A 22,573-nucleotide genomic window follows, 5' to 3' on the forward strand; every position below is an offset into this window, starting at 1 on the left:
GCATCTGCCAGTCATCTCGGTGAGTCAACTAATGTCACCTGCTGGGTTTGTCCCGTGACCTCCTGCACCTAGCCTGGCACAGGTTCCAACGCGTTCTACCCTCCCGTCAATCCCCGCAGCTGCTACCGCTGCTGCTGCACAACAGCGACCTCTCTCAGATCTGCGTCACAGTCTCCCACCATGTGGCCTCGTCTCCTCTTCCCCTAGGTCGCTGGAGAAACTCTCCATCCCATACAGGAGCTGTGTCCACAGTCCCCCCTCCCCGCCGCCTCCGCTATCACAGAAGGATTTTCTTTGTCCTTCCGCTGGCTAAAAACCTTTCAGAGGCGTCGTTCGGCGCTCAAAAGTATTTTGAAACTTTGACTTTATTTTCACAACTGTGGAACATTACATCTCTTGACCATTTACTGAAACTGGTAATACGATCAGAGGATTAGATATGCAACACCAACCGTGAAATGTTTTTATTAGATAAACTACATTATAAAAAAAAAACATTAACTTATACAAGTTGTGTTGCAGGCAAGGAAATTGCTGTTATGATGAAGACCATCCGTAAAGAATATAAGTGACGCAATTTTGCTAGAACACCTCGGTCAGACGTTTCAAAATCAATTTACCAACTCAGAAAATCCCTCTAAATATTTTCAGAAAGTTCTTCATAGCATCCTCAGCGTCCTCCGTTTGTTGTACGCTAAAATGTCGAACAACAACGACCAGCATTACAATTAGTGCGTCAATTTTAACAAACCCTCACAGTAGTCCATATTATTCACCATATAGACTATAGTCACTATACTTATTAACCCAGGAAAACATCGGTCAAAAAATACATCACTCCAATAGGGGGCGCCAATTGCTATGAATACAGTAGAAAGGTTTTTGTTTGGGTTAGATCGCATAAATGTGTCGTTATCCCACCACCACCCAACACAGCCAATTAGTAAGGTTTGTCACGTAAACAAGACGTGCCAATTAGTTCATACTTAAGCCCACCGGTGTGTTGCAGAGTAAATGCACAGATCTGGCCGTCCGCCTGATGATGCTGGTTGTAATCACTGGCGAAACGTCGTGCTCAGATTAAAAATGTTGTGGATTTGCTCTCCGTTACATCAACGTGCTGTACTAGTAAGGTTTTTTTGGAGGGGGGGTTATATCGCGCAAATATAAATGTGTGGTTAAACCCGCCACCACCCGACATAGCTGTGGCTCTAGGGTTTGGTGTTACATGTTATTTATGTATTTTATTGTTAAAAATTCGGTCACAGTTCCTATGATCACTGTTACATTGCATTTATGGCTTTATTTTGGTGATTTCTAAAAGTTTTTGGGTTTGGTAATGTTTTTGTTTATTGTCGTACGGAGTTAGACTGATGCCCTAATCTAAGTTTTCTTGTTTTTGTTTGACTTGCATCCCACTGGGATTTTTGCACACAGCGTTGGTGTGCAGTGCTATTTCAGGAATATTTTTATGTTTTTTCCTGGATTTTCTGTTTGCACATGCACAAAATCACTTCAAGATGTTTTCTTGTTCATGTTTTTTGTTTGTTGCGGTTGCACCCGATTCAAGAGCCGAATGGCTCACAGGGCTATACCAAATAATGAAATTATGAAACTATGAAAACTATGACATCTGAACAGAACATGCCAACTCGTTACCTGCACAGCACACCGGGTGTGTTGTGGAGTAAACCCACAACATTTACAAACTGAGTACAACGTTTCGCCAGTAATTACAAACAGCATCATCAGGCGATAGCCAGATTTGTGGAGACAGGAGGACAGAACAAATCTGGCTGTCGCCTGATGATGCTGGTCGCGAACACTGGCGAAACGTCGTACTCAGATTGTTAATGTTGTGGATTTGCTCTGCAACACAACGGCGTGCTGTACTAGTAACGAATTGGCACGTTCTGTTTACATGACAAACCTTACTAGTTGGCTGTGTCGGGTGGTGGCGGGTTTAACGACACATTTACATTTTTGCGATCTAACCCAAGAAACCCATACCATTGATAAATGCACAACATTTACAAATTGCGTACTGTGACGCTTCGCTGGTAATTACACCCAGCTTCATGACTGGACTTGTGAGGGTTGCTCATGTTTAATATGGGAGGGTGGGTTGTTCTGATTCATTTTCTCTCACGTGCAATTCCCTCAATATTTTTTTTATAGGGCACCAACGCGGACGGATTCTTTAAACATGCTTCACGACGACAGACAGAAGGACGGTAACCCGATCTAGAATACAATAAATCCTAACATTTGGAATGTATAAACTATGCCTTGATTCCCTTCCTCACTATTGACACATTGCACAAGGTCACGAACCGACTGTGGCGGATGGCAATTTCTTGACAACCGAGTACAATCACTGTCTGAAGATTCAATGAACTCCCTGTTACACACTCGTAACAACAGCACCGTCACTAAGCGTTTCACTTCTTACCCCCACGGGAAATTCAACCTTTCAATATACGGCGTACAATAGTGCAGGACTGTCATTTGCAAATTTGACTCCGGCACGCAATGGCCAACTCATCTTAAAACAATGCCACGGGCTCTTCTAGCATCCTCTTCGAAGCAGACGGCGTGTCGTACTTAGCAGTTCATTGCCTGGCAGTAATATCCAGGACAGTCTGCTAGATTCTAACCCCGGGACCTTTACAACAAGCGGGGGAAAAAACCCACTACCGCTGGGGCAGGCACTGTATAAGAACGTTAAATACGATAATACTGCACCGGTGTTTGGGCCCGTTGTTTAAAGCACTGGTTTGTCTCACCTAGTGGAACTTGGAGAAAAAAACATGCGACTTTTGGAATCACCGTAGGATTTCACACCGCATGCCACCTGAGATGTCAAAAAAGAGTAAGCACTTAAACATCGCCCTCCAATCACAATCGTGTCAAAACACAAGATGTCATCGTGGCGACAGCCGTTGATACCACGAGACTTCTACAAGCGAGGGAAGAAGAAAGAAGCAAAGAGGGAGTTGTTGTGGTTAGCGCATGCAGAGCGTGGATGAGATGAAACAGTCCGGTAAACCGAGCGCTCAACATGTGTGTAGAGCATCTACATCCTTAGACCTCCTTTGCCAGTACCAAAATATAATAATAGGGTTTTTCCTCTTTTTTCTGGCAACAAAACTGAAACCTTTTTACGAGGATTCATGTCTGCATTAACCACAATACCTGCAGTCAAAATGCAAACAAAACACATACTATGATAATATATGCATTGTCCTTGAAACTGATTGGTCCACACCAAGGGACGGCTTTCTTTTGAGCCTTTTGATGTCATCTGGTCGAGCACCAATTGGGTAGAGGCTCAAAAGAAAGCCGTCCCCTGGTGTGGACCAATCAGTTTCAAGGACAATGCATCATATTATCATAGTATGTGTTTTGTTTGCATTTTGACTGCAAGTATTGTGGTTAATGCAGTAGACATGAATCCTTGTAAAAAGGTTTCAGTTTTGTTGCCAGAAAAAAGGGGGAAAACCCTATTATTATTATATGTGTAGAGTTCAATGGGTGAGGTTCAAGCGAAGAGTAGTCACAGCAGATACAGAACAGTGATAAGGAGGTAACTGTTGTTAAATTCTATGAATAATCATAATTGCATTGCTTTCTTTGGAACTAAACCTTAAACCGCGCGTGCGATCGTGGTTTATCATATTCTTACCAAACGTGCATATTAAATGTAGTATTTACATTTTCACGTTAAGTCTGTGATGCAATTTTACCTGCTCAGGATGTGCTGGCAAGGGTTGGTTGGCTTGTGTGACACACGGGGGAACAGCTGGATCACGCTGCTCCTGGTGACTCCACTGCCCATCCAGTCCTGAGCATCTGTCATAAGGTCTCTTCCTATGGTTGCCATGCCTCTTGTCGACTCTGCACAACCAGAATGTGGCCTATTTAGCAGTATTGGCAATCTACCTTTGTACTATTAACTATCACCAATTAATTTGTTTATATAACACGAATGATGTTATATAAATATCCAAATGGCCCTTGGCAGATAAAAAGGTTCCCCACCCCTGCCGTAGACCATGAAACCAGCTGGCCAGTAATGCCATTGAAATGTACTCCATAGGCATCGGCATCGCTGTGATCGTCAAGGAGGCTAAAATTCAACATTTCATTTGCGATTCCACCAGGCCGGCCACACCCAATGGGCCCTCCCATCTTGCCTGAATGCCACACTGTAATCAGGATGAAGTCAGGCTAATTATGTGAACTGTTTAAATAGGTATTCTAGTCCATACCTGTCATCTGGTATCGACTTGATACTAGTAAACCAGTATCAACCAGAATATTCTGATTGGCTGTTGCTTATTTCGACCCATAACTTGCATTACTCTCTTAAAGATCAAGCTATTTAATTTTCCAGGAAAACCTCACTGACTACTAAGACTGTGCTTCCAGAAGATCTTGGTTTGGGATGTTTGGCCATTTCCATTCATGAGAAAGTTAGCATGTTGTAGAAAACTGGAAAACTCGGAGACAACCCAGATCATAGTCCAAGCTATCAACATCTGGCATGTCCCGATGACCACCCATTGAATGCTTAATCAGACTTAAACCTGATTAGCTTTGGACTGGTAAGACCTGGTGGTGCATTTTGGATGATTTCGCTGAATAACGTTTGCATGTTGAATGTGTGTTGTGTGAAAGGTGATCTGGGAGACAGACCCACTGTCGTCTTGATTTCGAAATGCTGGAGCTGGAACATCAGTGACGCTCACGGGAGATCGGAGTTTGGCCACTCCACTTGGTAACTCTGTTGACCCCGACGTGCGATGATCCACAATCTTGTCACCAGCAAACACAGCTGCACACACCACGTTTCATAGAGAGCGGTATTACAAAGCTTCTTGATGTATATTGTTGCATGTTAAATGTTTGTCCCTATCCAGAGTGCATAAATATACAGTAGCAGCCCAAAAGTAAGGGCACAAAGAGTTATTATACTTATTTTTTACAAACCACATCGGGTTATTTGATTTATTTTAACAAACGTTCAAACTGACTCCCATTGACATTAATGGATGCTTGAATTCTCTTTTGAAATTCATTAAGGACTCTTTTGACTGCAGGTGTAATCTTTGAACATTCATCAATTATTTTGTCTCAATTCAATTCGGGTTCTTTGTCGAGGTGACCCCAGGGGCAGAAGAAAATAGGTATTAATAATAATAGATAAAATATTACCTTAAAGAATAAACACATTTTTTTAATGCCAGTGTTACATTAAATGAAATTACTCTAACTTTTGGGATACCCTGTATGTCGGAAACAGCTTTATATGCTTGGCCTTGTACTTTTGACATTTTTTAATCTGGAAAAGAAATCAAGGAATTACATTTTAATTGATTTTATCATCTATTATAATACATTCCCAAGCGAATTATGTTGAGCTCTTTTTAGAGTCTATGGCCGCATTTTAAAGCTATCCGACGTTGTGGCTCAGCACGAGATCGAATGCTTGCAAATTGGAAGATTACAAATTTAAATCCTCATTTGGGATTGACTCTGCCCATCAACCCTGCGTGGTCTGTAAGTACCAGTGTGTGTGAGAACAATTAATCTGTGGTTGTCCTATGCATAGGGTCTGCCCCTGCCGTCGGAAAGGTGAAATCCCACCGCTGGATCAGGGCTATAAACAGCAGTGTGCAACAATGCTCATTTGAGCAAGACAATTATTCTGACTTTTTTGACGACGGTATTTTAAGCCTCCATCTTTTCTTATCTCCTTTAATTTGCTTCCAGGTTTGCACAATTAAAATGTAGGGTTATAAACATATAAATACAACAGTGCCTTATTATTGTTCTGTATCGCAAGGTGAAAAAAGATGCATGATTACAAGAAAATCAGGGTGGCCTTTGATACTCCAAGATTTTACACTTTGGAAGCGGAAGGGACAGAGAGATAGATAAGACATGAAGGGCATGATGAAGCATGTCTCGTGGGACAGACACTCGACCAAAGGGCCCAGAGAGAGATAGGCAAAGAGACACATAGTCTCTCCTGCATCGCTTATTTTAAAATCAAACGTTGCAGTTAATTGTAGTCATTGCATTAGGAGGTTAAGAGCTCAGACGACACAGAGTTATCAAAATGACAAGTGTAGCATTTTAAGTTGAGCATATAGCTATTATCTACAGACATAACCACATTACCCAACTGGCCTTGTGGGGACAGGAGCTCAGAAGGGCCACTGCATCTGCAATAAGACAAACACGTTTAAAATATCAAGCTTTGCCATGGCTATACAAGTACAACACACCTTAACACGGTATGACTCAGCATAATTAATGTATTAATCACCATATTCTTGGTTCTTTCGGTAAAGTCACCACGTAGAAGGGGAACAATTAAAAAATAAAAATATAAAACAATAACATTCTCACGACGTTTTGACTGCAACACAAGCAATCATCATCAGGTGTGAAAACCACAAATCTGTGGTTTTCACACCTGATGATGATTGCTGTGGTTTTCACACCTGATGATGATTGCTTGTGTTGCAGTCGAAACGTCGTGAAACAATAGGAGAGCAATAAAATAATAAAAATATTAAACAATCAAATGACTTTACCTAAATAACCAAAAATATGAATCCCTGCAGTCACGAAAGCTTTAAATCAAAAGTATTCATCACTGTTGCATTTTTAATTTTCAGCACACTTAATTTACCGTCAAACGTACCTATCATCATGCAGTCCACACTGAGGCTTAGGGACGTGAGCAAACTTGGATAAATTCACTGCGATTCCCCCCTTTACAGAGCAAACCTATGATGAATGTACTCAACACAAGACACGACAGGATGCTCACAACATGCTTAAGGTATATCAAGGGTTGACAATTATCGTGCTGAACGCAAATACAATCTGAAATGTTTTGTTTCGTATAACATGACAATTATTATAACAATGGCCTGTTACTAATGAAATCAAGTCAATAATGCCACATTTAATCCTGATGCACTTTTAAATCTAAATTGAAAACTAATTATTTTTTTTACTGATTTTCGTGTTTAGATTGTTGTCCTTCCCCCGCACCTCCGATATGGCACGGTTGGCTACGTACAGTGAGGGGAAAAAGTATTTGATCCCCTGCTGATTTTGTACGTTTGCCCACTAACAAAGAAATGATCAGTCGATAATTTTAATGGTAGGTTTGCTTGAACAGTGAGAGAAAGAATAACAAGAAAATCCAGAAAAACGCATGTCAAAAATGTTATAAATTGATTTGCATTTTAATGAGGGAAATAAGTATTTGACCCCCTCTCAGTCAGAAAGATTTCTGGCTCCCAGGTGTCTTTAATACAGGTAACGAGCTGAGATTAGGAGCACACTCTTAAAGGGAGTGCTCCTAATCTCAGCTTGTTACCTGTATAAAAGACACCTGTCCACAGAAGCAATCAATCAATCAGATTCCAAACTCTCCACCATGGCCAAGACCAAAGAGCTCTCCAAGGATGTCAGGGACAAGATTGTAGACCTACACAAGGCTGGAATGGGCTACAAGACCATTGCCAAGCAGTTTGGTGAGAAGGTGACAACAGTTGGTGCGATTATTCGCAAATGGAAGAAACACAAAAGAACTGTCAATCTCCCTCGGCCTGGGGCTCCATGCAAGATCTCACCTCGTGGAGTTGCAATGATCATGAGAACGGGAGGGGTCAGCCCAGAACTACACGGGAGGATCTTGTCAATGATCTCAAGGCAGCTGGGACCATAGTCACCAAAAAAACACTTGGTAACACACTACGCCGTGAAGGACTGAAATCCTGCAGCGCCCGCAAGGTCCCCCTGCTCAAGAAAGCACATATACATGCCCGTCTGAAGTTTGCCAATGAACATCTGAATGATTCAGAGGACAACTGGGTGAAAGTGTTGTGGTCAGATGAGACCAAAATGGAGCTCTTTGGCATCAACTCAACTCGCCGTGTTTGGAGGTGGAATGCTGCCTATGACCCCAAGAACACCATCCCCACCGTCAAACATGGAGGTGGAAACATTATTCTTTGGGGGTGTTTTTCTGATAAGGGGACCGGACAACTTCACCGCATCAAAGGGACGATGGACGGGGCCATGTACCGTCAAATCTTGGGTGAGAACCTCCTTCCCTCAGCCAGGGCATTGAAAATGGGTCGTTGATGGGTATTCCAGCATGACAATGACCCAAAACACACGGCCAAGGCAACAAAGGAGTGGCTCAAGAAGAAGCACATTAAGGTCCTGGAGTGGCCTAGCCAGTCTCCAGACCTTAATCCCATAGAAAATCTGTGGAGGGAGCTGAAGGTTCGAGTTGACAAACGTCAGCCTCGAAACCTTAATGACTTGGAGAAGATCTGCCAAGAGGAGTGGGACAAAATCCCTCCTGAGATGTGGCAAACCTGGTGGCCAACTACAAGAAACGTCTGACCTCTGTGATTGCCAACAAGGGTTTTGCCACCAAGTACTAAGTCGTGTTTTGCAGAGGGGTCAAATACTTATTTCCCTCATTAAAATGCAAATCAATTTATAAAAATTTTGACATGCGTTTTTCTGGATTTTGTTGTTGTTATTCTATCTCTCACTGTTCAAATAAACCTACCATTAAAATTATAGACTGATCATTTCTTTGTCAGTGGGCAAACGTACAAAATCAGCAGGGGATCAAATACTTTTTTTTCCCTCGCTGTACGGTGTGAAAGAACCTCAACATACATACATACAAATGCATCTCAGAATATTTCACAAAGCATGGGTGCTTATTGATACATGGGTGCTTATATTTTTAAAATGTAGCAAAGGCTACAAAGAAACGCATTCAGACAAGGGCTGTGGTAATCCGTCACCATCCCTAGAGAGAAAACCGCAATGGGCACACTTCAGTTTCAGTTTCATTTATTAGGATTGACCCTGTGAGCCAATCGGCTATTGGTTTGGGTGCAACCGCCGCAACAAACAATAAAATTACAAGCTACACCTAAAATTTATTGTACACATATCTAAACATCACCACGTACATAATCAATAAAATCCTACAGAAAAAGCACCGCCCCGTTCATGCTGCGTACAAAAAGTGCAAAAAAAATCCGTTTCGATGTTTGATCCCAATAACAATCATAATACAATACAGATAAAACAAATTTAAGTATAAATCGATACTAAATAAAAAAAATCGGGCCAAACCAAGCCCCTCTAAAACTTACTGAAACAATGCTACCTAAACAACGTAACAGTTCTCCCAACAAATGTGATTAAAAGGTTACAATAGCGACACACACACACACAACACGCATCACTAAACCTAGCGTCCTTCGCTAGCTGCATAAGTCATAACAGCCGGATGAACAATAGCAGTAGCAGCGCACTATAATCAACATACAAAATAAGTTCATACGTCGGTCATCTAAAGCTAAATTTTTAAATTCAGGCCACAGGGGAGCAGTGGCAGCTTTGGTTGTGCGACTCCCCTAGAGCACTCTCGCTCCCAGAGCCACTTCAACATGAGACAATGCACAACTCTTACAGCATCTCGAGTGCAGTCCACATAGTGGAGCGGTGTGCACCACTGCATTGTGTATTCATTTGTACGTTGACAGGGTGCGGTACTCATTGTACAACACTCTGTCCGTTCTAAATGTTTGCATGCGTGTTTGCTACGCGCGTGCCAATTTACACAAAACAAAACGAGGTACAGTATGAACACAGGTGCGGTGACAGATATGAGGGCTGTCAAAATGTGCGATGTTTAACCGTGACATTTTCACTCATACCTTGAGCCTTTTGTGACTCGGAAAGCCTGTTACACTTACGGTCTTGCTTTTTAGTTCACTCAGGAAGCTACGCACGTCAGCGCTCGGGGTGCTGGGTGTTAGCGGCATTGACCTGGCCATATTCCCTTTGCCTACAAGTTAAAACAACAACGCAGGCGCTTAGACCTGCATTCATCAGGTGCTTTCGCCTTGCGGGTTCAGATCCTAGTGGGGGGGTTGGCTCAGCCTACATTCTCCAGGGTCAGTAAAATTTGTATCTTATTGTGGGGAAGACAACAGAATCAAACTCCTGTGATTCACTCACCCCACCACAGGAATGCAGAATTAGCACCACTGGACTATGGCTGTCATCAGGAAATGAGTATCGCCAAATGCTCATTTGAGCGGCAAAACAAAGACTATACGAGTTATTTATTTAGCAGGCCTATGATGCGTGCAACCAATTGTGCATGAGAATGATCGATGACTGATGAAAATTATATGCAAATGTATCATTTTGGCTAACGTTCAAAATGAGACCGCACAAGACAGAATCTACGAGGCAGACCATACGAATGAGACAGAAGAAGCTTGATAACAAAAAATAATGCAGTCTTGAATGGAATCGTGTCAAATCACATTATTTTACACATTCCATTACCAGCCTGCAAACAAAATAAATACGCGCACAGCACGCATTCCACGTCTGTCCCTCCACATGAACATTAAAGTAATTGTATACATCCCATCTGTCAAACCTCCATTCTGGGAGTGCATAATTGCAGCAAAATGTGTTTAATACAATAAAACGCTGCACCAGTTTTGGAATTCAGTGTCTCATCAGCAATGTCAGATTTGCTTGGATCAACGCTGGTGAATGGCCAGAAGTGTATCGGTCTTCGTTTGATGAAATACAATATGATACCCAACCCAAAATAATCACAATTGCTCGTAGTAATAACTTTGTAAATACGTTGAATCACGATGAAGGTACTCACAGCACTCGTGTCCACACATTTGTTTATTTTTACAGTTGTGAAGACAGCTTCTCTTGGAATCTTCCAAGCCAGCAGAGTAACCTTCAGAAACAAACGAGAGCTCTGTGGAGAAGTCTTTTTCACTGTAAACGTGTTTTATAATGACACATTACACATCACGTGACAAATACAATCAAACGCTGAATGTTTATGAACATTACTTTCAGCATATTGTAGGTCGAGCGAAGAGTCGAGATGTGTAAGCCACTCTAGTGTGCAGAAGCATGTCTTAAAACGTTCCAAGGAGGGTGGGGGAGACAGTCCTGAAGATTTAATTAGATCCCTAAAGTCGTGATTTAAAGATTTCGTGACTGCAGTGATTCGTATTCTTGGTTCTTTCGGTAAAGTCACGTTGAAGGGAAACAATAAAATAATAAAAAATATATAAAACAATACAATTCTTATGACGTTTCGACTGCAACACAAGCAGCCATCATCAGGTGTGATGACTGCTTTGTGTTGCAGTCGAAACGTCGTGAGAATTTTATTGTTTTATATATATTTTTTATTTTATTGTTTCCCTTCAACGTGACTTTACCGAAAGAACCAAGAATATATATCCCTAAAGTCGTATAAAATATATACAGTTCATGTATTTTCTCTGAGAATAAAATATTAATTTTCGGGGTCTCAAGGAAGAGGGGAGGGAGGGGTCCATCACCGCTGTGTCAGTTTGGAACTCTTGAGCACAAGAGAGATGATCTTTGCAGTAAAGTTGTATATGTACAGGTCAACTTCACAACAAAATATAATGCACCACACCTAACGTCCCCTATGTATATTGCCACATACTTGTCACAGCATGAGTTGGTGGGAACAATTGCACAATTTAAGGATTATATGAGTGTTGTAGATATGAAGATGCTGCATTCTAAATTGCTTCCATGGGATCAAATGCATAGAGTCTAAATAAACCAATTGATATAAAATGCATGTAGAAATGAGGCGACACAAACCATTGCCGGCTGCTTGTGCCGCTGCTGAGGCAAACGCCTTTGGTTTCTCACAGGTAGTAGCATGCAGGGATTGGGCCTGCTGATGTCTCCCATTCCCGTAGAGCCCAGAGGTGCGAGGGCTAGAGTAGAATGGTATGAAGTTCTTATGGATGTCCATACCAACTGGGAAATGCATTAGAACCACATTTTTACCACGATAGCTTTAATCATCTTCACCACATTTTTTGTTCTGCCACATACACAGAGAGTGTGAGAAACCTTTCAGTTGTAATTGATCCTGAGCACGAGTTATCTCTCTACTGTCAACTCTGGAGAACCTCATACCTCCACCTGCACATTTTCCACGTCCACCATTTCCTTACCCCAGCTGCCATCCACACTTTCACATCTCCTCACATCCTCAAACTCCAGATGATGCAAGATGCCCCTGACATGCTTCTCGTCCACATCCGTAAACAAAACATCACCATAATACTGAGATCCCTCCACTGGCTCTCAATGTAATCCCAGATCAATTTAAAAATAGCACTCACCGTCCTAAAGATACTCCATTGACTCGCCCATGCCTAAATCTCTCCTCTCATCTCACTCTACTCCCCTCCACATATTCTTCACTCCAGCAACCAAGGTTTTCTGTCAAATTCCCCCTGTAAACCTCGGTTCACTGGGAAGTTGCTAACTCTCATTTGCTGCCCCCATAATCTGGACCTCCCTCCTCCCAGTCATAAGTTCTGTCGACGCCTTTCTCCTTGTATAAATGCAGCATCAAGAGCTTCCTTTTTCCTCTGCCTATGGCCGACTGCCTCTCTAAAAATAATTTTTTGAAAATATGCCTTCTGATTTAAAGCTTTCGTGACTGCAGGGATTCATATTCTTGGTTCTATTCGGTAAAGTCACGTAGAAGGGAAACAATAAATTAATAAAAATATAAAACAATAAAATTCTCACGACGTTTCGACTGCAACACAAGCAATCATCATCTTGCTGTGGTTTTCACACCTGATGATGATTGCTTGTGTTGCAGTCGAAACGTCGTGATAATTTTATAGTTTTATATTTTTATTATTTTATTGTTTCCCTTCTACGTGACTTTACCGAAAGAACCAAGAATATAATATGCCTTCTGTTTGTGTACGGTGTCTTGAGATGCTGTCGCATTTAGATGTCATACGAATCCACATTGTATTGCAACCTTTGATAAATAACAAGTAAAATTGGACGAGAGGCTACATGAATGAAATAAAGTTTGTGTGTAACGTGTGCAAGATTGGCACTTGTTCGGGAATTGACATCTGTGCTCGGGTACCAGTAATTTATTTTTTACCTAGACCTGGTACCAGTATTGAGTTGAAATTTATTCCAGGACACTGCACAGTTTCGTTAGACCTTGCCCAGGGGTTGGCAACCAAAATAACAATAAGAGCCTTTTTTTCGAATTCGGTACAAAACTTGATATTTCAACAGCTGCCATACTTGTGAATACTGTACGTACATACATTACGTCATGAAGCAGTCTGTATGAAGCTGAACGCGGCTCCGAAGCTGACTCCTGACCAAGGCTGACTGAGAAATATGTCCTGATGTAGTCTGTGGACAAGGTGGCAACCCTGAGACTTACCATATGTAGAGCTGAGGAGGTAAACGTTGAGCTCGTCACTCTTTTCCGGCCGAACAACTTCAATCTTCTTCATGAAACTCCCTGTTTTCAGCAGCATGTAATCTCTGTGAAGGTCATATCGGTTGTATATGTAGTTTCCGCAACTTACTATTACTGCAGGTGTCTTAATAATTAAATATGTGCGCTATGTTGCACTGACGTTAAAGATTTTTGACATTCAAAACGAGTAGACCAGTTCGACTCGTTGACAAATACGAATACAGAAATACGTAAAAAATTACTAAATTGGAATTACACACAGCAACCATCGCCCCCTACTGGCAACCTTATGCCCAATTGCAGGCCAGGTGCTAAATCTCCTTGTGTCCACAGGGACAGTTGTCACTGGGGGTGCCCATTTAAATGTTTCTGAGACGTGGTGTAAGTCGCTTATTGCGCGTCAAGCGCTCATAGACACCCCAGAGTAAAAGGCCCTATCAAAAACAGGTGATTATTATAAAAAAAAATTCCAGTAACAAGTGCATTTAAAATGTTGTTACATTTGTTTTTAGGAACAATGTTGTTTACATATAGGAAGGAGGCGTAATGCCTGCCTATTTATTTTGTTACATTTACTTCTATATGATGCTAATTATCATGCTCTATTCCTTTATATTGCTGTATGTTCAGGGGCTGAATGCCAATGTCGAGATCTGATAAACCACGAGAGCTTCAGGAGCGAGTTTGTGTCGTTTTTATACTGCTCGGTTGAAGGAGAGCAGAGACCACAGTGGTTTACTGTCTGGTCCATAGTTTGGGTTGCATGGCCACTGATCGCACTGCAGGAGACGTGCGCGTTGGCCTGTTTGATGTTGTGATGTGGTCGATGGTTCACCGGTGTCTTTGAGGTATGTCAAAGCAAGGAGGTGCGATGTCTGGGTCTCTAATTATCAGGCAAAACGATTATTTTGTTCGATTCAACATAGAAAAAAAACACGTGGCCTTGTCACAATTGCTGCGATGTGTAATTTAAGCGCACGTGATGATTTGCCGATGGACGAGGTTGTTGTCGGCGTTGCCCAGTAGTAGCGTGCAGCAGTGGTTGTTTGGAGCTGTGCGGTGAGACTGTAGGTCCGCACAGTTCTTTAGTATCACTGTAATTATCACCTCAGCCACACCTTTGTAGTACCGGTTACCCTGGAAAAAAAGCAACCAGTGTCATTCTGAATTGATGATATGCAAAGCTTACCAAGCCATTAATTTAAATTGAATATTACTAAGGTGAAGATAAACGTTAAATAGTCGATTCCTTCATTTAAAACCTAGTGAAAAAACATTTAACAAATGACAGCAACGGCCACTTGCCCCACTGTTGTCATCACGTCTATACCAAGATACTGGGTGGCATTACAAGTACTCTTTCTTTCTCAAATGAGCATTGAGGTGGTGACCATCTCTCATTTACAACCCCTGAGACAGTGGTGGAAACAATGCGTCTCTATATAACCCATCAAACAATCGCTGTTGACTTCCCCACAAATCGGTGCCTATTTTATCTACCACGGAGGGATGATGGAGTGAGTCAACTCCCAGCTACGACTTGAACTCGCAAACATTCCGATGGCGGGTCGCTCACTCCACTGCTGAGCCACATGGATAGTTTCACAGGTGCAGTATTATCAAAACACTAATTAATGTTTGTCTTCAGACTCATGCTGTTTCGAGTTCCGTATTTTCCCGCATATAACCCGCGGGTTATACCACTTTTTACAAAACAAAACAAGACCCCGTGGGGTATATGCAGATGCGGGCTGTCCCTAAAATATTTTACACGTGTGACATGTCATAACTCGTTTAATTTTTTCACTGCGCAACACTTCCAGTACCTTTGACTAAAGCACTGCTGAATAAACCACTCGCACTAAAATTGCACGCGTTAACATGTTTGAAATGATTCGAATTGCTTGCACAATGAAACGACAATGTTTCAAGTGGGCGCACTTTGTTTAACCGGGGTACATGCGTCTGCGGGTTATATGCGTATGCGGGCTATAGGCGGGGAAATTGAGCCACATAGATGGATGGTTTCACAGGTATTTGGCAAAGTCCTGATTGACGTTTGCCTTTGAAAGCCTGCTGCTTTGAGTACGTTGAAAGTAGCAACGCACTTAAAGGGAAATTGATTTTCACCCGAGCCATGTGACTGTGCATTAGTTTCTAGATTTGAAGCTTTCGTGACTGCAAGGATCCATACTTTTTGGTTCTATTCGGTGAAGTCACGTAGGTAAAAAAATAAAACAGCAAAAATCACAACGTTTCAACCACAACACAAGCGGCCTTCATCAGGTGAAGAAAAAAAAGGCCGCTTGTATTGTTGCCGAAACGTCGTGATTTTTGTTGTTTTATTTTTTACCTTCGTGACTTTACCGAATAGAACCAAAAAGTATGTGCATTAGTTGTTTTTAGCAATGTGAAATCTTTGATTGGAGTCGGGGTTCCGTCTCATGCACCTGCTCCACTCTGACTTGGTACTTGGGCAGATGCTGCACGGCTTCTTTGATCTGGTTCCCAAACGGAGGGTGTCTGTTCACTATCTGCACAACGGAGGAATGCACCGCCAGCAAAACGTCATTCGGTTTTGTTGCAATGTTGTTTACAAACAAGAAATACGCTCATCATTGGCGGGTGTTCCTATTATTAAGGAAGGGTGACGATTGTAATGTGTTTCCCAATTGAGCAATTTGCAAGTTACTTTTTACATTTTGCTAATTTGGACAATCACGCCGGTACACAACGGTCTTCTTGGCATGCCATCATGGGGGTCTGTGACGTCCATTTTGAAGAAGATGGCGTCGAGCATTTTACGGTGAATAAATCCGCAGTATAATTAACCAGAGCGGTCTGCCAGATTCGAACTGCGAGCTTCTGGAACAAGCGCTGCCACTGGGCCAATGTCATTTACGGTGTAGCTACCGTATAATTGTACTGGGAAGTGCGCTAAACACCGGCACAAACATAGGTACATGTTGTGGAGATTAACACTACACCCATTATCTCACCAACTCAATTTCCCGTCCATGAGTGTTTGCAATTTTCTCAAAAGATGTCAATCCAGCGTTGACCAGTGCGCTGGACATTGAGAAGCCTACAGCAGAAACACTGAGGTTAAGTAATGTTTAATTGAAGGGTCTTCTGAAAAGAATGCGTGGTTGTAAATAATTTGTATGTGTTGCTCTTATACCTGAAAGAGATTATAATTACCGATTTTTTCAAGTTGTTTCAAAACGGAAGGTGAATTTTCCCAAAGCTTTGCATGAAAACATTTAGCGAGGTGGACAGCATTCAGCACGGCCTGGAAATTATTCTGCTTATCCTTTTGCTGCAAAAATTCGGCAAGACCTACAACCACAAAACGGAGATATAACGGATGTAAATACTGTCATGCATTTAAACGTTAACTTCAGAAACAATGTACATTCGTTTAAATAGTGCAGTTTAAACTTACATTTTGTAAGACGGATTCCAGTCCTGAAGATTTTGGCAGTGTCCTGCATCAATGCAAAATCTTGCACCAGTACACATCCCAGCTGAGCTTGAATGAGACTACAAACAACGCGTCATTTCAATTATATTCTTAGCTCTTTTGGTAAAGTCACGTTGAAGGGAAACAATAAAATAATAATAATATATATAAATCAATGTTTTATATTCTTAGCTCTTTCGGTAAAGTCACGTTGAAGGGGAACAATAAAATAATAATATATATAAAACAATGTTTTATATTCTTAGCTCTTTCGGTAAAGTCACGTTGAAGGGGAACAATAAAATAATAATATATATAAAACAATGTTTTATAATCTTAGCTCTTTCGGTAAAGTCACGTTGAAGGGGAACAATTAAATAATAATAATAATAATAATATATAAAGCATTGTTTTATATTCTTAGCTCTTTCGGTAAAGTCACGTTGAAGGGGAACAATAAAATAATATATATAAAACAATGTTTTATATTCTTAGCTCTTTCGGTAAAGTCACGTTGAAGGGAAACAATAAAACAATAAAATACATATAAAACAATAAACATTCTCACGACGTTTCGACCATAACACAAACGGTCGTCATTAGGTGTGTCGGTTTGTAAATGAGTGTCAATACAAACCTACACACCTGATGACGACCGTTTGTGTTATGGTCGAAACGTCGTGAGAATTTGTATTGTTTATATATATTTTATATTTTATTGTTTCCCTTCAACGTGACTTTACCGAAAGAGCTAAAAATATGAATTACTGCAGTCACGAAAGCTTTAAATCAAAATCATTTCAATTGTGTAGCAAAAGCTTAATTATCCACTTGAACAAACTGTTTTTGCAATATAGATGCAGTTTCGAGTGTTAAAATGAGTGTCATCTGTATGGTGATATCAAATGGATAATAATCTGCAAATGTGTAGAATATTAAAACCCTAAACACGAAGTTGCGTTGCTAACTATAAAGAAAGTTCATAACCAACTCCAAATGTACATATGTGTCATCTTAACAGGAGCATTGAAATCATAGCTGTACTTACCAGTTTATTTTCATTTCACTGGTTTTTATTTTACCGGATATTGGAAATCTGAAATGACAGAAGCATTCAGATTCACTCATAATGGTTTGTCCAAATAACTAATACACACTGAATATACAATATACACTTAAAATGTGCTAATACAGACTTAAACCCCATTCGTTTATCCATACAATATTTTTAAATACGTAATACATTCACAACTACTATTGTCTCAAATATGTAAATGTTTTCACACTTGATGTTTCACTATCCGAGAAACCTTTTAAATTAGATAATTAGAATCAAAATTTTAGACCGATAAAAAATTTGATATGAAACTTTCAAGATTATTCCAGTGTAGGTTCTGGATTTTTATTCCAAAAAATGTAATGACATTAACACAGGATCTTAAAAAAAATACCTAACATTCTTCAAACTGGCCAAATATACCATGTAAAATTGCAATTAATTGTAATGTAACTTTACCAATACACAGTATGCATAATTGTATATTTACATATGGCAATTCACCTACATTGGTTTAAACAAAAGTGACTGCTGATGAGACACGGAATGTCAAAACCAGTCCAGAGTTTGGTTGTGTGATACCAAGTCTGCTGAAATGATGCACTCCCATAATTCCACGTGGTTGATAGGATGTGTAAAATATATAGATTATTTTATGTGGATGGACAGATATGTGAAGGAGGCATATTGTACGCTTATTTTTTTTTTCTTCCATTCTTTACGACGATGCTAATGGTTATTTGGTGACGTGTCACTGATTGTTACCGTATCGTGTGCTTTTTGGCCAAGTTCAATGTGTTCAGGGTTTTCTTCTCATTAACGCGGAGCGTGATGTCTTTATACTCTCGACAGCTTGAGATAAGAGTCACCTGTAAAAAAGGTCAAAGATCAAGATGTCATCATCATGGCCAAAATCATTGATGCTACTACTACACAGAATTAAAAAGAATTCCACCCTCCGTCAGAATCCCGCAGCTGCTGCACAATAGACACACGGTGAGCTCCCAAATCTGCCCTGACACTAAACCCACATCCATTACGGAAACAAATCGGTATTTAACGGCAATTACAAACCTCCAAAACGTTTACAATACAAGGTGTCCTAAACCGAAAATGTGTTCAAAGAGATCAGGAGCAAAATGTATCAATTCAGCTAATTGCTAATCGCAAAAATACTCTCTTGTAAAATACACGCGGGAGTTATAACCTGGTGGCTCAACTAGTGTAAGTGAGTGGCTCACAGACGGCAGGCTCCAAGTTCAAATACTGCTGGTGAGTTGACTCAACCCACCTTCCCTCCGAGTTTGATAACATGAGCAGCACTCTGTTAGTAAGTCAACGGTGGTTGCGCTGCAGAGAGACCCCTGTCATAGGATTGTGGATTCTCCACGATAGTCTCAGGGCTGTCAACGGTAGATGGATAACCTCAGTGCTTATTTGGGCAGGAAATCACTTTGACTTGGTTCTGAATGCCGCTGTACAATGCATTGATTATGTCTTAAAACGTAGGTGTTAGTTGAACCTTGTGCCAGATGCACACCGATTGATAGAATTGTCAGCAACGATGTATGCAGTAATAAACTAAAAGTCTGTCTTTGTAAGTAAAACTAAAATGAGACGGTATCCTTACTCCAATAAGGTGCACTGTATAGATACAAACGATGATGATCGCCAAACATGGCTAAAAACTGCTCAATTATCTGCACAATTGTAAGTCCGCTTATTAATTTGTTTCTTACAAAATAATTCACGGCCTATTGTCAAACATCCAAAATGATAATTTACAGCCGCTTGTCAAATCCGCTGCTGTGAGTCGTTGTGGTTGTTTGCTATGTGTCACATAAACACACATATCCTTGTCTGTTAACATCATTACAGTCACCACCTGTAATGCGTTGTCACGAACCCTTTCAGGGGTCTCGACCGTCTGCTAAGTAAGGGGACATTGCCGCAGCAAGCCTTGTTAACGTAAGTTGATGGTGATGTGGAACAATGAGAAACCAACCCTGTGACCTCACTTACCAGGTCTTGCACGGCTTCCGAGCCCTGTATTGTGCCAAACAGCTTGATGGTATCAAATGCCACGTAGTAGTAAGCCATCAATCTACCAACATCTGGACAATATCAAACCATTTTTTGTTAAAATAGCAAAACACATGAAAGCAAAGGCAAAGGAGGTCCCATGATATGTTAAAATAAACTGTAATTAAATGCCAGGGTGCTGGTGGCGGCTATACATCGTGCCTGTAATGCAGGGTTGTTGGATCAAACACAAATTGGTAAAACTCCCTTCCCAAGGTTGCCAAGATCGCCATATTCTCGGCTTGCCAGGGGTATGGCGGGAGAGCAAATTCATTATATCCGTACGCACGGATATTGAGTTACCACCCCTTGCACAGGTGGGGGTTTTTCCATGCACAGACACTCATCAATTAATGGAGTTGGCGACACATCCCAAAATAAGCAGCTCCAAGGCTCGGGCAATAGTTGGCGAAGGTTCTCACTGCCCCCCATTCTTGTCTGGGGGTCCCCCCCCCACCGTGCCTCCGTTAGGAACCTGCGCACGTGACAAATTCTACAGCACGTTCTGAAATGCCGATTTGCATTGACGACTGGACGCTATACACAACATGAAAATGCGAAATGACATTATGTTTTTTCGTCACAAATACAGCGAACAAACACGTCATGATATGCTGTTTCAGCAGAAGGATTATTTACCTGTTGGCTTAATATCCCCATTCTGCATACAAATTAGCTTGTAAGCTGCCAGCGAGTTCAAACTCTCTAAGCATAGTTCTGAAATAAATAATGCAAAAGAAACATGAACGTCGTTGTGGACAAGACAACAAATTAACTAAGCAGGTATTATGCCTTCCCATATTTGTCTCTCCACTAAAATCTAAAATCTGCTTGAAACATTCATAGCTAACAGAGTAGATCATTGCCTATTCATGTCTGGCAGGTCACGAGTATTGCTTCAAACAAGCCTGACTGCTTATACATTGAATGTCGAAACCGGTCCAGATTGTTTGTTGCTGCTGAAAATATTCACTCCCAGAAGGCCGTGTGGCTGATTGGATATGTTAAAAAACAATGATTCTACTTTTTATGCGGAGAGACAGCTATGGGAAGAAGGCATATTGTCAGCTTAATTATTTTGACATAACGATCGTTAAATCAATACAATTAAAGAAAAATCAATGCGTCTCATACTCATTGGTTCTTTCGGTGAAGTCACGTAGGCAGAAAAATTTAATTAAACTGACAAATAATAAATCACGAAGTTTCGATCGCAACACAACAAGCGGTCGCCCTCAGGTGGAAAAAAATCCTCCATCAGTGAAACAGCTGAACCAGCGAGAGAGCTGCGAGAGAGCTCATCTGATTGGTTCTTTCGGCAAAGTCACCACGTAGAATGGAAATACAATAACAAAAATAAAACATAATACAATAAAATTCTTGCGACGTTTCGGCCACAACACAAGTAGCCTTCCTGAGTCACGAAAGCTCTCTCGCTGGTTCAGCTGTTCACACTGCTGAATTATTATTTTTTACGCCCGAGGACGACCGCTTGTTGTGTTGCGATCGAAACGTCGTGATATTTATGATGTTTTGTTTTATTTTATTTTGTCTACTGAGTCTGGATTCCTGCAGTCACGAAAGCTTCAAATCAACGTTTAATTTGTCTCAATTTTAAATCATTGAAAATCATGCTGCTTGTAGTGGAAACACAAGGAACAACTTGAATTGACCAACTGGCTCTTTCAGAGGCTGCGTATATGGGTTTTATTCTCAGTGTTTCATCTTCTAACAAGTAGACAGGTTTCTTGAATTGAGCAAGGTTGTAAGAGCTTGAGAAGTGAGACCGTGGGAGGGAATTCACAAGGACTGGAAAGCATCAGTACCAGGGGGAAGAATCAAAGACAGAAGTGTGTTGACCTGTCGCGTGGTGGCTGAAGACAGTAACGTACGAAAAACACAAGCAAACAGTTGTATTTCTCTCAGTTTCAAATTGTCTACTATTATTCCAGTAAAATTACAGTTTGATGTTAGATTATGTTAATATCACTATACCTTGCAGAAGTTGCTTCTCAATGTCCTCTTTGTTCAGACCAGCGGCAAATTCTGTATCAGTGATTCGTACAGAGTACATTTATTTTTCAGTATGCTGCCTTTTTATGCATCGCTTGAGATGTACTTAAAATGGCTTTAACAGTTGAATATCTTGTCATAGTCAAAGTCAAAACTACGTAAACACTTGATGTCAATGAACAAACTCTAAATTGTCAGAATGTTTAATATTCACTCCTTACAAATATACCGTAATTGTGTCCTTTGTACTTAAGAACATTCAAACGTGTTATTTCCTCCAGTCAGCTCATAATATTTTTGAAAGCCCCAAACGTGAAATGTAATTACAGCTAAAATTACTGTTTTATATTACAATAGCTGATCTATGCAAAGGCATAATGGCTCAAAATACCCAAAGATGGTTTCACACAATGTTTTAGTGCATTGGTTCAACACAAGCAAAACTGTGGACCGGTTTTGCAATTCAGTGTCAAGTCAGGATTGTGTGAGCCAATGCAGGTGAACTGCCAGATCCATAATATAGTTTTTTTGGGTGAGATCGCGTAAATAT

At 40.8% G+C, this 22,573-nt stretch overlaps 1 protein-coding gene across 1 annotated transcript in view; it reads right to left on the reverse strand.

The window, feature by feature from the left end:
- Positions 1-347: 347 nt before the first annotated feature.
- The window catches only part of LOC142921711 (putative ATP-dependent DNA helicase HFM1), a 39,089-nt gene continuing 16,863 nt past the window's right edge, over positions 348-22,573 (reverse strand). The window contains exons 16-35 of the mRNA XM_076063021.1: positions 22,006-22,056; positions 20,650-20,727; positions 19,951-20,042; positions 18,694-18,797; positions 17,920-17,967; positions 16,854-16,951; positions 16,610-16,747; positions 16,408-16,493; positions 15,859-15,942; positions 14,388-14,545; positions 13,370-13,473; positions 11,752-11,913; positions 10,757-10,837; positions 9,780-9,910; positions 6,716-6,801; positions 6,187-6,230; positions 4,699-4,837; positions 3,747-3,897; positions 2,787-2,854; positions 348-694 (exon numbers count right to left, since the gene is read on the reverse strand). Coding sequence (XP_075919136.1) covers positions 625-694; positions 2,787-2,854; positions 3,747-3,897; positions 4,699-4,837; positions 6,187-6,230; positions 6,716-6,801; positions 9,780-9,910; positions 10,757-10,837; positions 11,752-11,913; positions 13,370-13,473; positions 14,388-14,545; positions 15,859-15,942; positions 16,408-16,493; positions 16,610-16,747; positions 16,854-16,951; positions 17,920-17,967; positions 18,694-18,797; positions 19,951-20,042; positions 20,650-20,727; positions 22,006-22,056 — 1,973 coding nt within the window. The 3' untranslated portion in view covers positions 348-624. The remainder of the gene's footprint in view (positions 695-2,786; positions 2,855-3,746; positions 3,898-4,698; positions 4,838-6,186; positions 6,231-6,715; positions 6,802-9,779; positions 9,911-10,756; positions 10,838-11,751; positions 11,914-13,369; positions 13,474-14,387; positions 14,546-15,858; positions 15,943-16,407; positions 16,494-16,609; positions 16,748-16,853; positions 16,952-17,919; positions 17,968-18,693; positions 18,798-19,950; positions 20,043-20,649; positions 20,728-22,005; positions 22,057-22,573) is intronic.

The sequence above is a fragment of the Petromyzon marinus genome, unplaced genomic scaffold, assembly GCF_048934315.1.
Source record: "Petromyzon marinus isolate PM22_M1 ecotype Great Lakes invasive population unplaced genomic scaffold, UKy_Petmar_22M1.pri1.0 PM_G_Scaffold_86, whole genome shotgun sequence".
NCBI classification, from domain to species: domain Eukaryota; kingdom Metazoa; phylum Chordata; class Hyperoartia; order Petromyzontiformes; family Petromyzontidae; genus Petromyzon; species Petromyzon marinus.